Source organism: Micromys minutus (genome assembly GCF_963924665.1).
Source record: "Micromys minutus genome assembly, chromosome: 19".
NCBI lineage: Eukaryota > Metazoa > Chordata > Mammalia > Rodentia > Muridae > Micromys > Micromys minutus.
Window position 1 is genome coordinate 17,832,984 of NC_137954.1, and position 24,673 is coordinate 17,857,656.

The window sequence follows — 24,673 nt, forward strand, 5'->3', positions numbered from 1 at the left end:
TGAGATGGAAAAAAAAGCTCCGTATGTGATATGTGGGGGTCTCCCTGCTATGACGGCTTAGTCTATCTTAATGGAGCTCTCCTTCAACGATACTGCTATTAGGATCAGTTAACAAGTTCTTAATTAAAGTGTTCACTGTCAGCCAGACATGCTGACTCATGAACCAATCCTAAAACTTAGTGATTTGTAGGCAGGATAGTGGGTCCAAGGCCAACATGGGCTACATGGTGAGATTCTGCCCCAGTAACCACAAAAATAATATAAAATATTAAAGTAAGAAAAGTGAAGCTTAGAAATGTTACATAATGACAAACAAAATTAAAGAGTGAAGGTATTAAATTTGACTAGAACCCTGGCAGAACTCTGAATAAACCACCTAAAAAAGCTTTCTAGTATGACTTTAAAAGAATTCATCCATTAATCAGAAAATTTAGTTCTACCCTCCTTCTCCCTTTCTCAAGTCCTACCAAGCCAAAGGAAGAGAGAAAAGCAGGGTACAAATTCATGTACACTGTCACTACTACTTTTCCTATCTGCAAAGTGCAATTCTTGTGTGATTCAGAACATTGGCAACTATCAACAGTCAACATAGAGAAACAAAAACATAATTTTAAAAAGCAGACTGAAGCATATTGGCAAAGAAAAACATAACTCAATAAATATCCTGTGCATATTCATCCATCATACATATTCCTCTTGTCCAAAAGTAGACAGTAACATAGACGGAACCCTAAATATTTAAAAATATTGACAAGATTGGAGTGGTTTGGAAGTAGTGCAAATTAAACATTACATTATAGTCACATCATTCTGTATAACAAGTGTGCATAATAGCCACACTTTAAAATGTAAGAAAATGACAGTTTTTTAAAGTGATAAACGTCAATATTGTAAACAATCTTTAGGGTTTACATGTACAAACTCAACTACTGCACTTCCTTGATGCTAAGACAGCACCAATTAAAGATACGCAACTAACAAAAACCTACTTCAGAGAAATACATTAATTTTACTCATGAACATATCCCAATTTTAAAAACACTGCTGTGGAGCTAGGCCTGGCAACATATGCCTTAATCCAAGCACTCAGAAGGCAGAGAAGGAACCCATTTCTGTGAGTTGTTCACAACCAGCTTGGTCTACAGAGCTAGTTCTAGGCCAGCTAGAGCTACATATGAGACCTTTTCTCAGACAAGCCAACAAAAATGTTGACTGTTAGCAAAAAATACACAGTGGAATCTGAGAATTTCATTGAAAGTACATATAAATTTCCATTAGCTCTGTTTTCTAAGAATGAAAATTTAATTTTAAAAAAGTCTTAATGCTATCATTTTTATTAAAATTTCATTTATCAAGTAGTATCTGCAGGGCTTGGATTTTTCTAACATAATTTAAAACTATAATGGATTTTTTTAAAAATTTAATTTACTGAGGGAAAAATAAAAATGTACATGATTATTGTATAGTGTAATGTTTTCCTGTATAAATCAATGTGAAATGATTTAAATTAATTATATATCATCTGACATACTTATATTTAATTGTGAGAACGCTTTACATCTACTCTTAGCAACTTTCAAGCACACAACATATTCTATCAAGTAGTCAGCATATTGACAAAAGAGCTCCAGAACTATTTCTCCTCAATAGAAACAGTCAATGTTGTGGACATCTGCCTTCATTCCCCACCTCATCCTGAGGAGGTGGGCAAGCACTAGTCCATTGTGCATTCACGTTATGACTATTCTAGATTTTCCTTCTAAGTGATATCAGACGTTAATTTTTAATTATTGCCTTCTAAGCTCAATTACTTGACAAGTGATATATTTCACTTTTTTCAAAGGCTGAATAATATTTCATTAATAGATTGTAGATGAAGATTACAATGGTTATGCAGTAATGATTCAGTTTACTGATTTCATTTCCTTTGGAAATACCCAGAGTAAGATTGCTGGAGAATACAAGATAGTTCTGTGTTTGAGCCTAAGAAATTTTTTTCTATAAAAGCTGTACTAATTTATATTAACAATATGCAAAGGTTTCCTTTCCTCTGGAGTCTCTCCAGCACTTGTGAATCTTATGGTAACCATACTAATGCATGTAAGATGTTATCTCATCTGTATGTCTTCGTTGGAGAAAAGTCTAGCCAGGTCCTTTGATGATTTCTAATTGTTTTCTTGTCACTGTCTAGCTTGAGTATGTTCTCTGGCCATTAACTTGTTAGATGGATGATTAGCAATTTTCCACTCTACAGGCTGTTTGTTCACACTGTTACTTTTTTGTGCCTCAGTTTTCAATTCAATAAAATACCATTTGCCTATTTTTGCACTTGTCTCTGTTTTAAGGCCAAATCCAAAAAAAAAAAAAAAAAAAAAAAAAAATCTTTGCCAGAACTATATCCCCAGTTTTTTCTCTCTAATTTCTCCAAGGAGGTTTACAACTTTGTTTAGGTCTATAATCCATCTTGAACTAATGTGGGAATATGGACTGGTCTAAGGATTCAATTCAATCTGCATGTAGATGTGCAATCTCCTCAGCATTTAAACAATTGTCTCTTTACATTTGAGTGCTGTTGGAATTTTTCTCCAAGATGAATTGAACACAGATGAGTTAAACTCATTCTGGGCTCTCAAGTCCTTTCCTTAGTTATATCTATTTTTATTGCTAGCACCAAACTTTGTTTAGACAACTTTAATATATCTTGATATCAAATAGATACTTACTCTTCCCACCTTAATATCCAGAGAGAGAAGAGTAGGATTACAGGCATCTGCCACATGCCTATAATAAATGTGGAGAGTTTCCACTTACTTGTGTCTACTTTGACATCTTCATCAATGTTTTATAGCTTTTAGTATATGTCTTCCACTGTCTTTATCAAGTCAATCCTAAATTATTTGTTTTCATGCTACGGTAAAAAGAATTTTTATTCTTGATTACATTTTCAGATTAGGATGGATGTATAGAAACTGTTCTGGTTTCTATACATTGATTTTGTATCTAGCAAGTTTACTGGTTTCATATTTCAGACAATTTTCAGGATACCCGTTTTTCTCATAAGATTGTAACACTTTTTAAACAGCTTACTTAACATCTTTTCTCTTGATTCAGCTGAGAATTCCAGTACTGACTTGGAGGAGGCAGAATGAATTTTCACATCTACTCAGATTTCCTTGAAACCTGGTAGCAATGTTGTGACCTTTATGAGGTATTCACTGGGAAGTGACTAGTTCTGTTCCATCTCAGGCCTAAAGTCCTTACATAAGAGGCTTGTTCACTCCCAGTTCCATGTGAAAAACTAGATAGAAGATGTCAAGTATGAAGACATTTCCAAGAATTGAATCTCCAAGTTCTTCAACCTGAAAACTCCCTAATCTTCCAGATCTGCAAGTCATATTTCTGTGATTCATAATTTCCTACTCTGTTTTCTTGAACCAGTCTGAACAATAAGTATCCTTGTCTGGTTCCTTATCTTAAAAAGAAGGCTTTCAAGTTTGCTATTACTAAGAGATTATCTGTGAATCTTGTAAGATACATTCCTTTTCTACTAACTTTGGTAATTTTAACCAAGAAAGTATGTTGAACTGAATTTTTTCCATTATTGAGATGATTATATAAGCTCTTGTACTGTTTATGTGGTATAATATTGATGTGCATGTTAATTCATATTTTCATTCAAGGAATAAATTCCTCAGATAATGGTTCATGGTAATTTTAATTCATGAATTAAAGCCTTTAACTGAATTATTTTTGTTAAAGACTTTGAATTTCTATTCATAATGAATTCTGGCTTTTTCTTTCAACCTCCCTTTCTAGCTTTGCTAGTAGGGCAGTAATGGCTTTATGAAGTGAATCAGGAAGCAGTCCATACTAATCAATTTTAGGAAAGAATAGGGACTGTTATTAGTTCTCTGAATGTTTCAAAGAATACAACAATGAGGCCATCAGAAATTCTTGCTCTGTGTGTGTGTGTTTTCAAGACAGTTTCTCTGCATAGCTCTGGATGTCCAGGAACTCCCTCTATAGACCAGCCTTCAACTCAAATATCCACCAGCCTCTGCCTCCCAAGTGCTTGGACTAAAGGTGTGCACCACCACCACCTGGTAGGTTCTTGCTTTTGATAACATATCTGTTGCTATCTCCTTGCTCAACATTGGTGGGTTTAAATTTGGTTTTTTATTATCTTGCTATTGAATTATGTGTTTTTCTAGGTTGTCCAGTTTGTTGGAGTACAAATATTCCTAACAGAACACTATACTCGTCTGTATTTGTTTGATCACCTCCATTGTCTTACTCCTGATAAGTCTATTATTTTTAGTCTAATTGATTTTAATTTTAACTTTGCAAAAATTTGGTTTCATTGATATTTTCAGCTTCTTTCTTGTTCTCTACTGAATTTTTTTCTATGACAGTCTTTATCTGCACTTAGAGCTTCATTCTTTTCTACTTTCCTTAGTCTTAACATTATTTCATAGTTCCTCATGTAGGTTTTTCTATTCACTTCCTTATTAATAACAGCTTTTGCTACATTATGTTCTGATATGTTGTTTTCCACTTTAACGTCTCTTAAGACATTTTATGCTTTCTCTTTAAATTTATTCATTAATTCATTGACTTTTCTAGGAAACTGTTTAATTTCTATGTATTTGTTAATTTTCCCAAACTTTTTTTCTAGTTTCATCTCATTTTTAATTGTAAAAGTTTCCTGAGTTTTTATTCTTTTGTGCTATAAAAGTGTGACTTCAGGCATATGCATGCCATATGAAGAAGCGGAGACCCGTGACAATGTGCAGAAGGCGGGAGTGGTGAGGCTGCACGGCAGGCACTGCTCCCCAGGGAAGCCATCTCACTGCCCACAGATACAGTTTCAGTCTTCCTTAGAATTTACCTCATGTCCTATCTGTAATGTGTTCTAAGGAATGTTACATGAGCATCTCTAAAGAGTCTATACTCTACTGCTATCGAATAGATGTCCTATGTGTTAGGTCCATTTGATCCAAAGTGTAGCCCATGCCCAGTGGTGGTTTTTAGATAACCTATTGGATGATTTACCTGTTGCTGAATGTGACTTATTACAGTCCATTGTTCCTGAGTTAATATGTTTTGTCAGATATATTCACATTTGCTTCATAAGGACAGGTATGAGAGCGCACACCAGCACTTGGGAGATAATTGAATGGAGAGGATACTGAATTCAATGCCAGCTATATACTAAATTCCACACCAGCTTGGGCTACATAGAGAGATCCTGTCTCATTTTTTCCTTCTAAATTACTTACCATAATGTCAGGTTGTGTTTATAATTATACATCTCTTGATAAACTGTTTTCTAATTCATTGTATAATAATCTTTGCTTTGCAGTGCTTCACTAATGTTTTCTGCTGTACATATACCTAATTCCTGGTCTCTTTCTGTATGTATAGGATGCTTTTTTTTTTTTTTTTTAACTCCCTGTAGTTTAAGTCTCCTTGTAAAGCTGAAATATCCTACTGGAGAACATATAGTTGGGCCTTTGTTTTTCCCCAATGCACTCAACAATTCTTAAGAATGATGCTAAATTAATTATAAATAGGTGCAGATTTCTTAGTGCTACTTTTGTTATTGCTATTTTTTAAATGTAGTGTTTGTTTCTTCTTCAGGTTCTAGTGAATTTCTGTTATGATTTGACTCCTTAGTCCTTTCTGAAGTTAATATATGGTATGATATACTGGTATAATAAATAAGTGGTATCCATGAGACATGAAAACGGTTCAGCTGTGATTCTACTTTACAACTGGCAACACATACACTAGTTGACACAGCAAATATACTGTAGTGACATAGCTGACACTTGGTGCCCTGGAAAGAAAAAGGTCTACTTAGCTGGTGGTTTTTGAGGAAAGTCAGAGACTGACAACCCAGTCAGTGCAGCCCCTTCTGTTTGGCTTCTGGCGAAGGATTCCTGGCTATATTTTGCCAAATGGCATCACTATGGAAGTGATGACGTAGGTATCATATGAAGAGATTCAAAGCCAGAAAAACAAGTGAGGGGCCACTCTTACCATTTTACAGCCACCCACCTAAGCATCGTCACAATGACCTCCTAGTAAAATACCCTTCCAAAGCTAACACATTCTCTCAACACTGCTCTACTATGAGCACATGTACCCTTTGGGGAACATACTCAAATTGCATACAAAAACATTTACTCCTATCCCATTTCATGACTTGCTGTCACATTTACACTTTTACATTCTGTAACCACTATAACCTCATATTACTATTACTTCAAGTTATCATTCGACCTTCACAGTGAACATGTTATTTATACACACTATACAGAACATTCAAGTAATCACGGTCTTCTGACTTGACTACTTACTCTTACCGCAAACAGCCTCCCAGGAGTTCTCTTCTATATGCAGATCTTTTGCCACATCCAAGGCCTTGCCGGTGATTTTTTTTTCTTAATTTTCATTCACTTAGTATGTATCATGTGTGGGTGTTCACATGCCACAAGACAAGTGTGGTGGTCAGAACACTACTGCTGAGTCAGTTCTTTCTATCACGAAGACGCCAGGAACCAATGCGGTCCTCCATACCTGCAAAGCTGTCTCACCTGCTGGAGCTCTCTGAGCTTCTGTCTTGCTGTAGTGTCTTTACAACTGGAAACTCTTGATTCTCCTACCCTTGATATACATTTTCTAAGATACACTTCTTGTCAGTCATTATTCCCTTAAAAACTTTCCCCCCTTTTCATTAATTACTGACTAAACTAGCACCACTGGGGAAACCCCTTAAGTTTTCTAGGCTTTCTTCTTTAAAGTTTCTCCTCTAACTGGATTTTTCCAAGTAACCTTTCATTTTGAGACCTCCTCTGTCTGAGCACACTGACCGATGATGCCCTCTTGCACTTTTCTTTTACTGCATTTCTCAGTTCAAAACTCTTTGGTTCTCTCTTTCAGTCTCTCCTGTACTTAAATACCATTGGCCTGATTTTATTATCCATATTCTCTTATAGTTTACCAAGCTTCCTTAAAGCAATTCTTTTGCAGGCAGATAATTCATAGAACTTCTTATTCCGTGAGGCCAGTTATTGAAAAACTGTGCCTCTTTGATGGTGTGTGTGTACTATTTCTAGAATTGTTTGCATGCATCTTATTTTTCGTAACATATTCAATAGACCTGTTCTCCTCTTTAGGAACAGGCACCCATGGGGCACCACTGCCTGCAAGGTGTAGTGCAGGGCGCTGCTTCAGTCAGGCAGAGCAGAGACACTCCAATGCTCCCTGAGGCCAGAGTGGCAGACTACACAGGTTCTCAACGTCTCAGGCTGGGTGTCCCTGAAGTAGCAAGGGCTGTTGTGCTCTTCAACAGGAAGATGGAAAGGGGGTCTTTATGGTTTCTTTTCAACCTGACAGTCCTGGTTGAGCTCTCGCTTGGACCTGGATCTGCCATGCAGATGCACTTTCAGGAATGGTGTCGGAATGTGGGAAGCATGACATCTATAAAGTAGCCACAGATTGGAGGCAGGGGCATTACCATGTGCTGGAGCGATGGTTTAAGTGAAACAGGATAGCAACAACTACCTCCCATAGGTATTGACAGAACTAAATGAGATATCACATAGAACTAACCAGCAAAATAGCAGCCCAAAGGAGAAACACTGCATAGGGACTACTCTAGTTCCCACATCCAAGCAAATGTCAGTGACATCATAACACAGAGACACAAATGATCACTTTGCTTCACATTTTACTCAGTTTAAAAATGAATGTACTAATTCTATATTGAGTAATAAAACAATTTTGTTTCTAATTCTATGATAATGATCCATTTTGGGAAGTTTAAAAAAATAGAAGACTATTTCTAACCAAAATGTCAGTTATATTCAGGAAGTTGTATCAATTAAGGAACATTATTAGACCCCAAGAAATTTCTAACTATAGCATGTGACTTTAAATTCAAGTCAAATTAAATTGAAAACTCAGTTCTTAGCAGATAATCAGGTACTTCAGATGAAATAATAGATGTTTTCTATTTGTTATAGTTCCAGGTTGAGTAGAGATTGTGCATTGAAATACTATTATATTCTCTCATCAAACAAAACCCTAGCTGATCAAAGGCATACTTATAATCCCAGCAGTTAGGAAACATAAGCCAGAGTATAAAGAGTTCAAGGCCAACCTTGGCTACACAGTGAGTTCAGTTAAGGCCTGGGCTATCTAAGACCAGTCTCTACCTTCTGTGAAGTAACAATACTCTACATGTACGCACAAATTCACAAAGCCAGCAAGGATGTCCCATGTAATTTCTTAAGTGTTCAGGCTTTAATTGCGTTCAAGAATAGAAAAATGACTAATTAGTATTACTATTCCTGTGTGTAAGTTTTCCACAAGTTGTAAAGTAACTCACGTGTAAATAGTAGGTGCAGTATTCTGTATCCATAGATACTGTAACATCTGCAGATCCAAAAAATCACAGATTCTGAAACCTCAATAGCTATATGACACCTATTATATACCAAACATACAGAAAACTTCTATCATCTCTGAAACCACTTCCGTATGGAACAGATGGAAGGCCTTTTTCCTTGTTATTCCTCATACAATGCAGTGGGACAATTATTGGCATGGCATGTACATTGTTTTAAGTGTAATTAATCCTAGATGCTCTCAAGGACACAAGAAGATGTCATAGGCCCACATACTATGACATCTTATAAAACAGAATAAAACAAACCTTGTGAATTGAAGTCTTTACAGAAGATCTGGGGCTGACACTTGACATATCTGACTCACACATAAGACTTGAGAAATAAAACATTGTAAGGTACCATTATCTCAGATTTTAAGTCCTTTTATAGAGCTATCAATTATAAGACTATCATAAAACAGATACATTGAGCCAAGTGGGTAATGCCCACCTTTAATGCCAGCATTCAAGAGGCAGAGGAAGGTAGATTTCTGTGAACTGGAAGGCAGTCTAGTCTACATAGTGAGTCAGACATAGCTGCATAGTGAGACTCTATCTCAGAAAACTAGTCTCTATCTCTCTCTCTCTCTCTCTCACACATACATACACACACACACACAGACACACACACACACACACAGATGAACAGAACAGAATTGAAAAGCCAGAAAATAACTCCACATATATGCAGACACCTGATTTTTGACAAAGAAACTGAAACTATACACTGAAGAAAAGACAACATCTTCAAGAAATGGTGTTGGCCAAACTGGATAGCTGCATTTAGAATAAAAATGGACCACACTGCACAATACCCAACTCTAAACGGATGTAAGACCTCAGAGTAAGACCAGATACTCTGAACCTGACAGAAGAGGAAATGGGAAGTAGCCTTGGAGCCGTTGGCAAGATTTTCCGAACAGGCTGCCAATACCACAGGCCTTAAGAACAACAATGGGACCTCATGAAGCTAAAAAGTGTCAGTATCAAGCAATCAACACCATCATTCAAGAAAAATAGCCTACAGAAGGGGAAAAGAGTCTTTAACCAATTATAATCTATTAAATGATTATATATTTCAACAATATATAAAGAACAGAAAAGCTGAACATCAGAAAAATAACCCAATTAAAAACTGGGGTATATAGGCCAAAGAGTTCTCACAAGAGAAAATGCAAATGACTGAAAAACACTACTAACAAATGTTCAACATCAAGAAAATACAAATTAAAACTACTTTGAAATTTCATCTTACCCCAGTCAGAATGCCATGATCAATATAACAAATGGCAGCATGTATTGGCAAGAATGCAGGAACAAGGGGACATTTAATCCTCGCCGATAGATGTGTAAATTGATATAGATAGCCACTACGAAGATCGTAGTTCCTCCGGAAGCTAGAAACAGATCTTCCACAAGACCTAGCCACACCACTCCTGGGAACTTGCTCATCCATGTTCACTGCTTTTCTATTCCTTATAGCAGAACTGGAAATAGTCTAGATGTCCAGCAAGTGATGAATGGGTAATAATAATGTAGTGCATTTACACAATAAAATATTCAGTTTTTAAGAAAAACATGGTGAAATTTTCAGATAAATTGATGCAGCTAACAACCACCATCCTGACTAAGGTAATGTAGGTCAAAAAGACAAACATCCCATGTTTTGTCTTATATCTGGATGTTAGCTTTTGTGATTTAGGTATGTGTTTCAATAGGAATAACCACTTAGGTTAAGTAGTAGTGAAGAACCACGGAAGAGATCTTCAATAGACTAAATAGAGCCTAGTGTTATAAAGGAATAAAAGGGAAACCAAAAGAAGAGAATTAAGTTGAGGAAGAAGGAAAGGCAGGGTAAAGGTGGAAATATGGAGAGAAACAACACTGACGACCTTTTGAAAAGCCACACGGAACACTGTAGAGACCTCCTAACATACATATATGAAAGGAGTTTAAACAGAGTAAACATATAATGGTAGAGAATGTCCCAACCAGACATACTACCAAGTAAAACCTCCAGTGCCAGGAATCGGCTCATCTTTTAAATCATTGGCCAAAACAGCCCCATAGATAGATCTCTCTCCAGTGAACCATGACAGGCTGTTACCAAAGCTGTTGGTTACTTTCCATTAACATGATGGTAAGGCATTACTGCTGAAAACACAACTTGTATCATCAAACTTGGAGAAATCAAGCTGGCAGACTAGGAGAAGCTTCACTCCTACTTAGTGATTCATGGTGCTAGAAGGTACTTTGCATTGTTACTAGAGGAGAAAAGTTATGATCAATCTCATCTGGCTACAAACCTTGTTACATATAACAAACCTGAAAGACATAATGGTGGAATGGTGGCATAACACGGAACCCAAACCTGACACTACTAAAGTGGCCAACAACCTGAGACTCGCTAGGTGACAGGTCTAAGTGAAAACCTACTATTATTCTGTTAAAAGAACATAGCAGTAAAATGACTCCTTATGACCTGCTATACCTATACGGCAGAACATCACTCAACCCTCCATAGAAAAGCTTCTTGCAGTCAATGGTAACCAATAAACAGATGCACAACTGGACAATATGCAAACAGTGAGAGACTTTCAAGCACTCGGCCCTAAGTGGGATGTCTTTGTCAGAGCCCTCACCTTAAGACTCTGAGTCTATGTGAAAGTGAAGACAGAAAGATTATGGTGTATGATTCTAAAGAAAACAGCTTCTTCTTACAGACACAACTCACAGAGACCGTGGCAGTACACACAAGACTCCACAGATTCAAACAAAGTCCCAGCACTGAGGACAAGATACAAAGTCCCACCCCTAACCAAGGACCTATTTGCAATTGACTAATGAGCAGTTTTCTCTAAAGGAGTGTTATCAACCGCACTCCTAGGGAAGGTTCCATTCACAGAAGTAGTTGGCCAACACAAAAGGGACTCCATGGTGTTGAGTGAGTGAGTGAGTGAGTGAGTGTGTGTGTATGTGTGTGTGTATGTGTGTGTTCATGCTTTTTGGGTTGTTTTGATAAATTTGTGTTATTTTTTTCAGGTTTATTTTGTGTTTGGTTTTATTGTTGTTTCTTCTGTTTTATTTTTGAAAGAAAGAAAAGAACATGAAGCTGGGTGATAAGGAGTGAGGAAAGATCTCAGAAGGTGTTGAGGAACAAAAAATGTTAAGATATATTGTATGGAAAAAAAGAAAACATTTTTAAAATTCACCAGTGTTTTGTAACTTAAAGATCATGGTAGTAAGATTTTAAAAAACCTACTTCCTTATGATGTATCTTGAAACTAATATAATTGCTACTGTATGCAGAATAGGAGAAAAATCTAGGAATTTTACACTTACACTGCCACATTTTTTCTAATGGTATATTCATCCAACTCGTCATCTGAGCTGCTATCGGTGGCATCAGAATCCAGACCCTCTTCAACATGAGACAACAGCCCTGTAGCAGACAGTGCAAATCTTTGGATTTCTGCAGCTGTACACTGAGAAAAGCCATTGTTTGTATCATCCCAAAACTTGGTCTCTGAAGCCAGTATGTTGACTTCTGGCTTAATTTTAGTGTGTTCAAGTAAACTATTACTCAGAACTGCTGTGGGCTCGTGAAATATCTTCATTGTGGGCAGCTGGTGTTTCATAGAAGATTTCATCTGCTGACCATAGTGCTTAACAACATGCTTCGCCAGGAGCATCTGCAAGTGTCTCTGAGCTCTTCTAGCCTGGCTAAGTAACGTTTTCTGTTTACTCACACAGTGAAGTAAACGAGCATTCACTTCCTCCTCTTTCTCAGCAGCTGAGGAACTAGTAGGCACATCCGAGTGACTGGGTCCAATTTTCTTTTGAGCACATTGCAATAAACCCTTTTTAATCTTAGTATCGGTGAGTTTATCCAAAAGTGCATTCTTTTGGTACCATTTATAGTTTTGCAGATGTATTTTATCTACATTAGCGTCTTTGGTAAGATTCGAATCCAAAACGATTTGTATATCTTTCATGCACTGGCTTGTGGTATCTGAGAGTTCCTTTTTGATGAACTCCTTCTCAGAATGAGAATGGCAGATCTTACTGAGCTGAATACTGCTGCCATTACACAGGACGTTTTTCAGCTTACAGCAGTTGGACTCCATTACTTTCTTTTGGTTATAATTCTCATTATACTTATTTAGTGTTGAATTAGAACTCATTAAAAGAACTGTCTGAAAATGTTTTGAAGCCTGAGGGGAGGTAAAATGTTTTAAATTCACAAAATTAGTATTTAGAGTTGGTTCAGGAGTCGGAAATCCCAACATCTGAGAGAAAGTGTCTCCTCCCTTAAGCTTTTCATCTACAGTTCTCGGACTTTCCATGCACAGCATCTTCTCAGATTCCATGGTACTTGGCAAGGATGAAAAGCAGATACCCTTTGTTGTTGCCTCCTTCAGAGCTGGGGTCATGGCGAATCCTGGAGATAATTACTGGAAGCCTAAAATTACATAAAAAATACATGATCAAACGTGTAGGAACCAAAAGCTTAATGCTTACACTTTTGCCAAGGGCAACTTTTATGTTTGATGTTTCTGATTAAAATGAGTAAGGCACCAAAGATTTCCTTTATCTCTCAACTTCCCACATTATCTCAATAATAAGCTGCTATTCTCCACTCTGACGGTGAGCCTAACAGTCACAATTCCAATTAAAGTTGCACAGTACTAGACAGAGATACTCCATGGTACAGCACTTGTATAGCACTTGTATAGCACAGCACTTGTATAGCACATATAGACCCTGGGTTTTATCTACAGCAGTACCAAAAAAAAAAACAAAAAAAAAAAAAAGAAAGAAAGAAAAAAAGAAAAAGGGAGGGGAGGGAGGGAGAGAGGGAGGGAAGAAGGAAGGAAGGAAGGAAGGAAGGAAGGAAGGAAAGAGGAAGGAAGGAAGAGAAAGAAAGAAGGAAGGAAGGAAGGAAAGAAAGAAGGGAGGGAGGGAGGGAGGGAAGAGGGAAGGGAGGGAGGGAGGGAGAGCAATGCACTTACACACTGTCACAGAAAGGGTTTGGTGACAAGCACGTGTGGAAGTACATCTCGTGGTCACATCATTGACTGTGCTTAGTGACAGTCAAGAGAAAAACAACTTTGAATCTCTTCATCAAACTTGAAAATGTGATTCAATCTCACAACTGCAAGAGTATTTCTTTATGAAACAACAGCATTTTCTAAAATGGTTCCATCTGGAATTTTTTCAACTTGAACAGTAATAACTACAGGTAAAACAAGCTCAACAGTCTGTTGATGGGTTCACCTGAGTGAATGCAAAACATATAGTTCAGCTGTTAAAAAGTACTGTGGCAGTACGAAAGTGCATCATCTGCAGCATGTTTTTCCTAAAACTGTGTCTACAATGTTTCCCATTCTCACAAATACCATTTATAAATGATCACTAGAGAACTATAGGATGTATTCCTCCTACCCAGTGAATAGTGCAAAACCATGTCAGGTGAACAGTAAAGAAAGAGTGAAGCCCCATGTTCTGACAATACAGAAAAAGGCCATCTAGTTCCACTGTGCCTTTCCATCAGCACACTTAGCAAAAACCTTTACAGAATTAACTATTTAAAAAATTTAACGGTACACTGGAGCTATTATACTCTGTAACTTTTTCAACACACATGGCACATTTAATATTATGTGCACACAGATGTTAGCTGTAACTGTATGTTTTTCATTTTTATTTTCCCCAAAACTCACACAAATAATAAAGAAGAAAAGGTGTGACAGCCATTGCAGTCCATTGAGCTCCACAGAGACAGTGCCGGGGCAAGCGAGAGCCGGACGGGTACTGGGCGACTCTGTGCCTCACGGAGGAACATCAACTAAACATGGGCAAAGGAGATCCTAAGAAGCCGAGAGGCAAGATGTCCTCATATGCATTCTTTGTGCAAACCTGCCGGGAGGAGCACAAGAAGGACCCGGACGCTTCTGTCAACTTCTCAGAGTTCTCCAAGAAGTGCTCAGAGAGGTGGAAGACCTTGTCTGCTAAAAGGGGGAAATTTGAAGATTCAGTCAAGGCTGACAAGGCTCGTTATGAAAGAGAAATAAAAACCTACACCCCCCTCAAGGGGAGACCAAAAAGAAGTTCAAGGATCCCAATGCACCCAAGAGGCCTCCTTCGGCCTTCTTCTTGTTCTGTTCTGAGTACCACCCAAAATTCAAAGGTGAGCATCCTGGCTTATCCATTGGTGATGTCACAAAGAAACTAGGGGAGATGTGGAACAACACTGCCGCGGATGACCAGCAGCCCTATGAGAAGAAGGCTGCCATGCTGAAGGAGAAGTACGAGAAGGACATTGCTGCCTACAGAACTGAAGGAAAACCTGATGCAGAAATAAAGGGGGTGGTCAAAGCTGAAATGAGCAAGAAAAAGAAGGAAGAAGAAGATGAGGAGGATGAAGAGGATGAAGAAGAGGAGAAAGAGGAAGATGAAGATGATGAATAAGTTGGTTCTGTCGCAGTTTTTTTCTTGTCTATAAAGCATTTAACCCCCCTGTACACAACTCACTCCTTTTAGAGAAAAAAACTGAAATGTAAGGCTGTGTAAGATTTGTTTTTAAACTGTACAGTGTCTTTTTTTGTATAGTTTACACACTTCCGAATGTGTCTTTAGATAGATCTTTCCTGGTGGTATTTTTTAATAGCCACTAACCTTGCCTAGTACAGTCTGGGGGTTGTAAATGGGCATGGAAATTTAAAGCAGGTTCTTGTTGGTGCACAGCACAAATTAGTTATATATGGGGAGAGGAGTTTGGTTTTGGTTTTTTTGGTTTTTTTTTTTTTTTTCCTTTTTTTTCTTTTGGTTTTCTTTTGGGTTTTTTTTTTTTTTTTTCATCAGTTGTCTCTGATGCAGCTTATAAGAAGATAATTGCTGTTCTGTTGACTGAATACCATTCTGTAATTGCAAAAAGAAAAAAAAAATTGCGGCTGTTTTGTTGACATTCTGAATGCTTCTAAGTAAATACAATTTTTTATTAGTATTATTGTCCATTACTGTGTAATGGCAGTTATATTTTGCAGTTTCCCCTACTAAAGAAGACCTGAGAATGTATCCCCAAAAGTGTGAGCTTAAAATACAAGACTTTGTGCTCTTTGTTGTCCTCAGTCCCAGCGAAGGCTGTCATGAGAAGCTATAATGCCCCTGCCCTTCTATCTACATATGGTTTGCTCAGGAAACTTGACTTGTTAAAGGTATATTTAATTAGTTGGGCCAGTTTTTAAAAGTATGCCACATTTAAAATGAAGGGTATGTTTTCCTATACTGTGGTCTGTCCCTTTATAAATCAGATACAGGGAAGAGGATAAACTGCATATTAGTTCCGGTGGTCCAATACATTTGCTTTTCTTTATAAAACCCAAACTCATTCATTAATCATGTTTAATCTGCTTAGTTTAGGGAACAATTTGGTAATTTTGTGTGGTTTTTTGAGATTATCATCTCTTAAAGTGCCAGTGTTTTAAGATAGTGTTCTTGTAATTTACGTGCTTTTGTGATGGAGGGCTGTTATATCATGTTGACATGGGTTCTTTACGTTTGCGTTTGTTATGTAATTGAAGGAGGAATGCTTAACATGAGTCCTGGATGATACTAATAAACTAATAATTGCAGAGGTTTAAAAAAAAGAAAAGATGTAAAAATGTCTTTGTTAAAAAAGAAAAACAAACCCTCAGAGGATTAACAGACAATATCTACAACACATAAAAAGGTGTTAATACATAAAATATATTTTTAAACCTACAAATAAGTAAAGGACACAATAATAGTGCACTTAGGTGATAATGTCTAGTCATTTTATCTACTTAATCACAGCAAAGCAAAAAGTCCATACACCAAACCGACAAAAATGACTCAAGTCTGAAATATCACTTATGATGAGAACATAGGCAAGCAAAATTTCTCATATCTACTGAGGCCAAAAACTGGTTGAGTAATTTGTACATAAAGTAGAAAATACACTTGTCACAGGTATATGAAAAATGGTTGTAATAGCAAGCACTAATCCAAAACAGCTCAGATATAAAACAAAAAAGGAAAGAACAGTAAAACACACTGGAACAGTCTATTGAAGTTAAAAAGAGTATCAATATGGAAAGACTTTTAAAACTAATGAAAAGAAAAAGGAACACTGTGGGTATGTGCATGCACACACAAACACACACACACATTAGTTTATACCATAAAAATTCAGCACAAACATAAAGCAGATCATTTACATGGGTGTCCTTGCTTATACTTAATAAAAAGTGAACTAGGAAAATACCTACCATGCCCATAACAGTAGCTGTATCAACTTCCATGAAAGAGAAGAGTAATGGGTTAAGAGGATTTTCATTTTCATTATAAATTTTATAACTTGGGAAAAAAGGAGCAAATGCAAAACAAACAAATGTTAATTAATGGTTAGCTAGGTGATTAAAAATATAGATGTTTGTGTAAACACACACTGTGTGTGTAAACACACACATTTATAATCTCTCCATGTAAAATGTGTTTATATTCTGCTTCAAATTTGAATTATTCCAATATATGTCTGTATAACTAAGCAATGATTCCTAGTTTAATAGACTCACATTCATCCTAAATATTAAAGGAAAAATAAAATAACAAGATTTTTGTTTGAAATTCACTCTGCTTTTAATGGAAATAGGAAAATAATTACAGAACATAAGGGACGTGGTGGAGAGACAGCTCAATGTAGAGCACTTGCTTTTGAGAGGAACTGTTTTCTGTTCCCAGCACCCACACTGCGCAATTCACAACTGCCCATAATCCAGCTCCAGGGGATCTGAAGCCCTTCTTCTGGGCTCTGACAATGCCCCCCCACACGAATATGTATGTATATGACTATAAATGTGTGTGAAGATAAAAAAACATTAGGGCAAAAAAATCCAAATCTCACAGATTTAAATGATAATCTGATCAAGTAACTGACATATACCTTACTATGTAGTAATCAAAAAAGACCCACGATAACATCCCTCACAAACATTTAAACAAGATGTTATGGATATAATTAAAGTGGCTTGCAGCAGAGACCATAAGCTAACATATCATGAGGCAGAGTCCTGGGTGAAGACGAGGAAGCGCTACAAGGAAGGGTAGGACAGCTGAGGAATAGAGTAAAGAGAAGGAAATAAATGCAAAGATTGAAGTGGCTAAGGACCATCTATGGTAAGAATGATAGACAGCCTGTGACAGCTCTGTCCACTACACTACTTAAATGGCCCTAATAGTCATCTACTGTTATTTATATGCACATAACCTCGCCTCTGAGTATGTCTGAGTGGTATACTCACGGTGACTATATCCAGCAGAAATAATAGACTATGACTTCTGAGAAAACGATAATGACAAAGACTGAACCTTCCCTCTTGTCCTTCCCCTTCAGTAAAGAAGCCAACTGCTAGTCTGAGCTCAAATGACCATATGGCAAAGAAATTACACCCACAGGTGGCTTGTGAGTAAAGAGATTCTTTCTTCCCACTCAAGCAAGCCTGCCTGCAGAGGACCTCGGCACCTGCTCAACTGGTGAGAGCTAACGAGAGACCTGGAGAGAACCTACACAAAGATGCTGGAAAATACAGTTTTAGGTAACTAGAGGGCTTTTGTCACCAATGAGCAGAAACCACCTTTTAGGGTCATTTTTGTTAGCATTTGGGATTATAACATAAGTGCATCTTATAACTACATTTGCCATTAAAACTACAATTATAATTTCTAGCTATAACACAACTCTTACAATTTCCATGAGGTTCTTCTATGCGTTATTTCCAAATGCATCCTTACTTGAAAACAAAAAACAAAAACCCTAAGCACAAATAAGTCTCTGTAATGTATAACTAAAAGAAATCATAAAAATCTTTCTATCTTTTAAATAAAACGGCATTTACTTGTGTCCATTATGGCTTTTATAACAAGTGATTCACTTCAATCCTTTAAATTTTATACACATACATGATATATAATTGTTTGATAGTTTCCAATTGGGAATAATTCTAAAATACCACTTTTGCCTACTTACATATTTATGTAAAGTATTATACTATACCATATTTAATTATTAGCTCTTATAAGCTCTAGTAATGCTCAACTGGCTACTTTTCGATTATATGAAAAAACATGTGACCAGCAGACACTATAAATATCTGCTGACTAGATGAGCAGTCAACCCTGTATTTACAATAAAATCTAAAATGACCATTTTCATGGCCCACAGAGTTCTACATTATCAGGTCTCTGCCTGTTTCATCGTCTACTGTTTTCTCCATGGATTAATACACTCCAGGAACACTGGGCTTTGTGTTAACCAACAAGTGAGAGTACTTGTTATTTTGTAAGTATGAAAACAACTCTGATTAGATGAATGATCCCCTTCATTCACCTTGCTGAGCTAGGTCACCATTAGAGCCCTACCCTGAGCAATGCATGTAAAACAGCTCCGCTCCTCCTCCTCTGACTACCTCACTGTTCTCCACACAGCACTAGCCCTTCAGACACTCTTTGTACACTGGGAGGAAATGCAGCTTAGTGCAGGCTTTTGTTTTTTCAATTTTAAGTGTATGGGTGCTTTGCCTGTTTGTACGCCTGTGTACCGTGTGTGTGTGTGTGTGTGTGTGTGTGTGTGTGTGTGTGTGTGTGTGTGTGTGTGTGTGTGTAGTGCCTGTGGAAGCCCAAAGAGGGTGTTTGATCCCCTGTCAGCTGCCATGTATGTGCTGGGAAATGAGCCTGGATCTGCTGGAAGATCAGTGAATGCTATTAACCACTAGGCTATCCCTCTATGCCCTAAAGGCAAGTGTTAGTCTGCATGCTGAACTCCCACACTTAGAATACTGCTCAGCCAATGTACTTGTTCTGTATTTGTTATAGGGATTCATGAATTTGCGGTCATCACTATGTAGTAGAGTCTTGCCTTGACTTCTTGACAAGCCTGTCTCTCTGACTGATCATCCTGTCTCCCCAGCCTAAACCCAGGGATTACACAGACACACTACCACAACCATTACAGGTCATCAAAATACATTTAAAACACATTTTCAAATGTGTTTCATGACTGATATAGTTATAACTATTAAAAATATCTATTTAGTTACTATTTTAACAATGACTGTACAATTACAGCACTATACAAACAGAATAATGTGACCCAATCAAGTATGGCATTATTTCATGAACTCAAGGCAGTTTCAACATTTTTTTAACCAATCTCTAAAATTCCCCATATCAAAGTTAAAAAAAAAAACAGGATTTCATATAGCAAAAACAATTCACGAAATGTAAAATTCACCCATAAAAAAAGAACTCCTGCAATTTAGGACAAAGGAAAGAAATTCCTTAACCCAGCAAAAATCATGGAAGTCTGTAGTTTATATCTTGGTAGTGCATGAAGAATTCTCTTGCCCTAAGACTGGGAATGAAGCAAAATATTCTCTCATCCATTTTTAGTGTCTTACTAGAAGAGCTACTAATATGTTTTGGCAAGAAAAGAAAGACAAGCAGATTAGAAAATAAACCTCTCCATTAACACATCATTATTTCTACATAGAAAATCCAAAGGAATCTACAAAAAAAAGTTCTAGAACATTCATCCTAACAAGCATTGAGTCAGGTTACAGACCCAGTCAAAATACTGAACCATTTGTACTTCATAATCACAGATGTGAAAAGCCAGACCAGACATAGAAAAGTTGAAAACAGTAATAACTCCAATGTTTCCTGTATCTTAAAAAGGACATGGAAAAAGCTTTGGCTTTGCTTGCTGTGCCCTCATTCTAGCTGGAAAATTCACCTCTCCTGCTGTTGCTGAGGGATTCTTTTGCTGGTATTAGAACCTTCTTCATCCTCATTCCAATACAGCCAGAACATCTGCTGAGATGTCCAACCTTATGGGTTGAAAACTACTGCATTCTTGGCCCTTCCATTGGGAGACAGTTTATTTAAATAGCTAGAACACAACCGGTAAGCCACTCTGATAAGTTCCTTTTTTTTTTTTTCCAGTCGATTGGCTCTGTTCAACAAGAGAACTCTGACTAATACACCTCCCAAAGGAACAATTCTAATAATGCCTCCAAAGAAATTTAGCACTATTAGCACAGCTTCGTGGTAAAATTGGTGTGCAGCAGGGCCCTGGGTTCCACTTCTAGTTACAACAAAACAAATTTGACAAAAATGTGCATGATCCATACGCTGAGAATCCACTGATATAAAACAAAAGAATACCCAGATGACGTCCATAGACACATTGCACTCATGGGAGACAATCCTCAACACTGTTATGATCTTACTCTCCTCAAAATGACTTGAATTAAATTAAATGAAATTAAACATAATTTCAACCAATTTTTGGAAGAATTTCTATTGACACTGACAAGCTGACTAAAATGATTTACAGTCAAAAGAACTAAAATAGCCAAAAATAATTCTGAAAAAACTTTTGAAGGACTCACACTGTGTACTGAAATTTGGTTAAGGACAACGCTTTACCAGCTAAGGATAAGCATACAGAAAAATGGAAAGAAAACAGATCAGAAATATGCCACTACACACATGCAGTATTTTGGGAAGCTCACAATTTGCTGTAGAGAAAATAAAATGAATCTCAACACATACCTCATACCATGTATGAAAGTGGTCAGACCCATCACAATTAATCGTGGACCTACGTGTAAAAGCTAAAATTCCTAAAAATATCAGGTGGGAAAAGAAGAAGAAAAATTTTGTATATTTTATTACTTGAAGTTTTTTTTTAAGATGTGACACCAAAATATTCATTAAAATTTTTAACTAAACTTTCCCAAACCTAAGTAAGCATCAAATACGACCTTTTGATTATCTATCTAGCTGTTGATTTATTTTTAATATAAAGTCTCACTATGTAGCTATGGTTAGCCGGGAACTCTGTAAGTAGACCAGACAAGCCTCGAATTTACAGAAAAATGCCTGCCTCTGCCTTCTAAGTTTTAGGATTAAAAGCATGTGAGATCAAACTCAGCCAATTCAATATTTAAAACAGTAATCTTAAATCACTGAGTTTTCAGTCATTCATGTTAACTCTGAATGATGGCTCTAATCATTACACAAATCTTAATTAATTTATTCTTAGTTGGATATACTTCACTAACATACAAAATAGATAACAATAAAAGCAAAATATACAAAACCTTGTCATTTTAAAAGCACACAAGAGTTAACAATTCTGTAACTGTACCTCAAGTTCACTCTTTAATTCAATACAATCACAATTATTTATAGAACTTAAATGTATATCCTGTGCTTTGGAAGTCAACTTTAGAAAGGCATTAAGACACTAACTACAAATTAAATCATCTGCTTTTCATTGAGAATATAATAATAAGCTACACCACATACCTTTTTCATAATGCCTATAAATAGCTAATAAATGCTTATAGGTAGCTAGGAAACTATCATTTAAAATGAAATTAAATGCACAAATTACAGACATTAGGCAATTTGTTTTTTTAAGGGCAGAAAACAAAAAACTCACCAAGTCATAAAATAGTTAATATATATTCATTCTAAAGTTCAACCATTCATTTAAAACTCTCATGTCTGATACTATCGTAAACACTAGAAAGACACAGCAAACATGGCGAGTTTACCCTCATACAGTACACACAAGAACATGCTAGAGAAGAAAGTTACAGTAAGATAATTTATTTTAAATATAAAGAACTTTTTTTAAAAAGCTACATTCATGTGACAAGTGGCAATAAAGTGTGTTGATTTCAATTCTATCTGAATAATTGATCACCCATTAGCGGAACTGTTTGGGAAGAATTAGGTGATGAGTCACTGAGAGCAAGCTTTGAGGTTTCAAAAGCCTATTGCTATCCCAAGTATCTGCATCTCTCTGACTTTTGCTTGTGGATAGAGTGTGAGTTCTTAGCTACTGCTCCAGTGTCTGCTGCCTGTTGTCATGCTCCTACCACAAAGCATGATGAATGTCAGAGACTCAAATACTCTGGAACCATGAGCCCCAAATTCAACTCTTTCTTTTATACCTTGCCTATGTCATGAAGTCTTATCACAGCAACAGAAAAGCAACTAAGACAATAAGTAGCTCAAATATCTAGTAAATAAAGGTTTTGTGTTTATCACAACTAAAGTCTAGAGCATGTTTATACTGGTACCTGGGTAAATCTGGATGTGTGGTTGAAGGTAGACCTCTCAAGGATCCTTAGTGATACCTGCTCTAAGATCTCAAACAATGACATGCTAAGAAGCACCTAGGATCTAAGCCTTCTCCTCAAAAAATAAAGGTAGCTTTGGGCAAGAGTAAGTTTGATGTGTTTATGGGAAGAAAATAGTAACTATGCCTAGAACATAATGACTGCAGAAAGAATAGAAAAAAAATGCCAGAGTAGGAGATATAGCCAGACCACTGAAGCAGAGTTATTAGAAATTTATGTGAGGAAATAGCTTGATTTGATTGATTTGGAAGGAAGGAAGAGTGGGAGAAAGGGAGGAAGGAAGAAAAGAAAGAAGGAAGGAAGGAAGGAAGGAAGGAAGGAAGGAAGGAAGGGTGGGAAGAAGGGAGGGAGGGAAAGAAGGAGAGCAAGCTCACTCACTCTGGCTGTCCTATAGAAAAGACTAAATCCAGAGGAACCAGAGACACAGTCATTGAATCAATGCAAGGCAAATTGGTTGCTTGGAGGTGTAAGAATGACAAAGAGTCAATTTAAATATATTTCAAAGTAGAGTCAACAAAATTTTTTGATGACCAACATTTCGCTAGGTTTAAGAGGAAAAAAAGAGAGAGAGAGAGAGAGAGAGAGAAGAAAAGAAACCAAAAACTAACCCTTGGTTTTCTAGCTTCGGCAATGTATGGTCAATGGTGATATTTTGAAACAGGACAACTTGGAAACCTTCATTTTTTCTAAGTACTGTTTAGGGCATATTATGTTTGAAGTATGCATCAGCCATCCAAGTGGAGTCAAACAAACAAGCATAGAGTTCAAATGAGAGGTCATAATTAGAGACAGGACTTAGAGAAGCCATGCATATAAATAGTATTTAAAGCCAACGACCAGGAATTTACCTAGGCAGAGGGTAGAAACAAGGGAAAGGAGCCAGAACCAAGACTAGGGAGTGTAGTGGTGTTTGTGGGAGAGAGAATGTTACACTGAAGGGCAGGCCCCAAAGGATAATGAAAATATCTCAAGTAAGAAACAACAAAAATTAGGAGTTGAGTACATTCAAGACAACCAAACATACAAGGGCAGTCACGCACAGGAAGAAAAGTTACCAGGGAAATTACTTTCTAAGAAAGCTATTGAAAAGTCTCCTGGGTTTTGTTTTTGGTTGTGTACAGTTAACTATAAAGACACACCAAACTCCAGTCTGCTCTAGATTTCAGCCTTTATATGCTTTTCATGGCTTATGTGCAAGCGTGTATGTGCACACAAGCACATACAAACACACACACACACACACACACACACACTACACAAATAATAAAAAAAAGCTCCTTTAAATGGACTAAGTAATAAATTTAATGTGTCTGAACAAAGCTCTGAATATAAAAGACATATCAAAAGAAAATTCCAAATTGAAAAACAAAAGGAGACTGAAAAAACTTTAAAAGCAAAAGAGCCAGTAGAACAAAATCTGAGTGTGGAACATTATGAGACAGCCACAGAAAGAGAAATGTGCATAATGGAAACAATGAAAGAAAAGAAGCCACAGAAGTAATAAATCTAATAATTTCCCCAATTTATGTGAAACACCAGACCCCATATTCAGAGAAAACCCAGCAGAACCAATGTCAAACCAATTTATATAATTTATGTCCCTTAATAAATTAAACGCTTTGTTCAAGTATTACATGGAATTGTTACTCACTGCAAAAGAGTATGTTCATAACAAGTAATCTAATTAACATTATGTTCTAAATTTTCTTATCGCATTTGCATATATGTGTGGTGCAGGTTATCAAACCCAATCTCATGAGTACTAGAAAAGTTCTCTTTGACTTAAAGCCATATCACCAGCCCTTCGGTTCACAGACAGGTTCTTTCTCTATGACTTAGAGCTATACCACCAGCCCTTAGGTTTCGAGACAGGTTCTTACACGTAGCACTGAATGGCCTCAAATTCATAGTCCTCCTGCATCGACCTGCATAGTGTGCCTAGCTGGCCTGGAACTAAAGACATCCTCCTGTCTCTGCCTCCCTA

At 36.8% G+C, this 24,673-nt stretch overlaps 1 protein-coding gene across 1 annotated transcript in view; it reads right to left on the minus strand.

The window, feature by feature from the left end:
* Positions 1-12,888, minus strand: part of KANSL1L (KAT8 regulatory NSL complex subunit 1 like) — a gene marked incomplete at its 5' end in the record, with an annotated part of 82,623 nt that extends 69,735 nt beyond the window's left edge. The window contains one exon of the mRNA XM_080933201.1: positions 11,798-12,888. Coding sequence (XP_080789327.1) covers positions 11,798-12,888 — 1,091 coding nt within the window. The remainder of the gene's footprint in view (positions 1-11,797) is intronic.
* Positions 12,889-24,673: the final 11,785 nt, after the last annotated feature.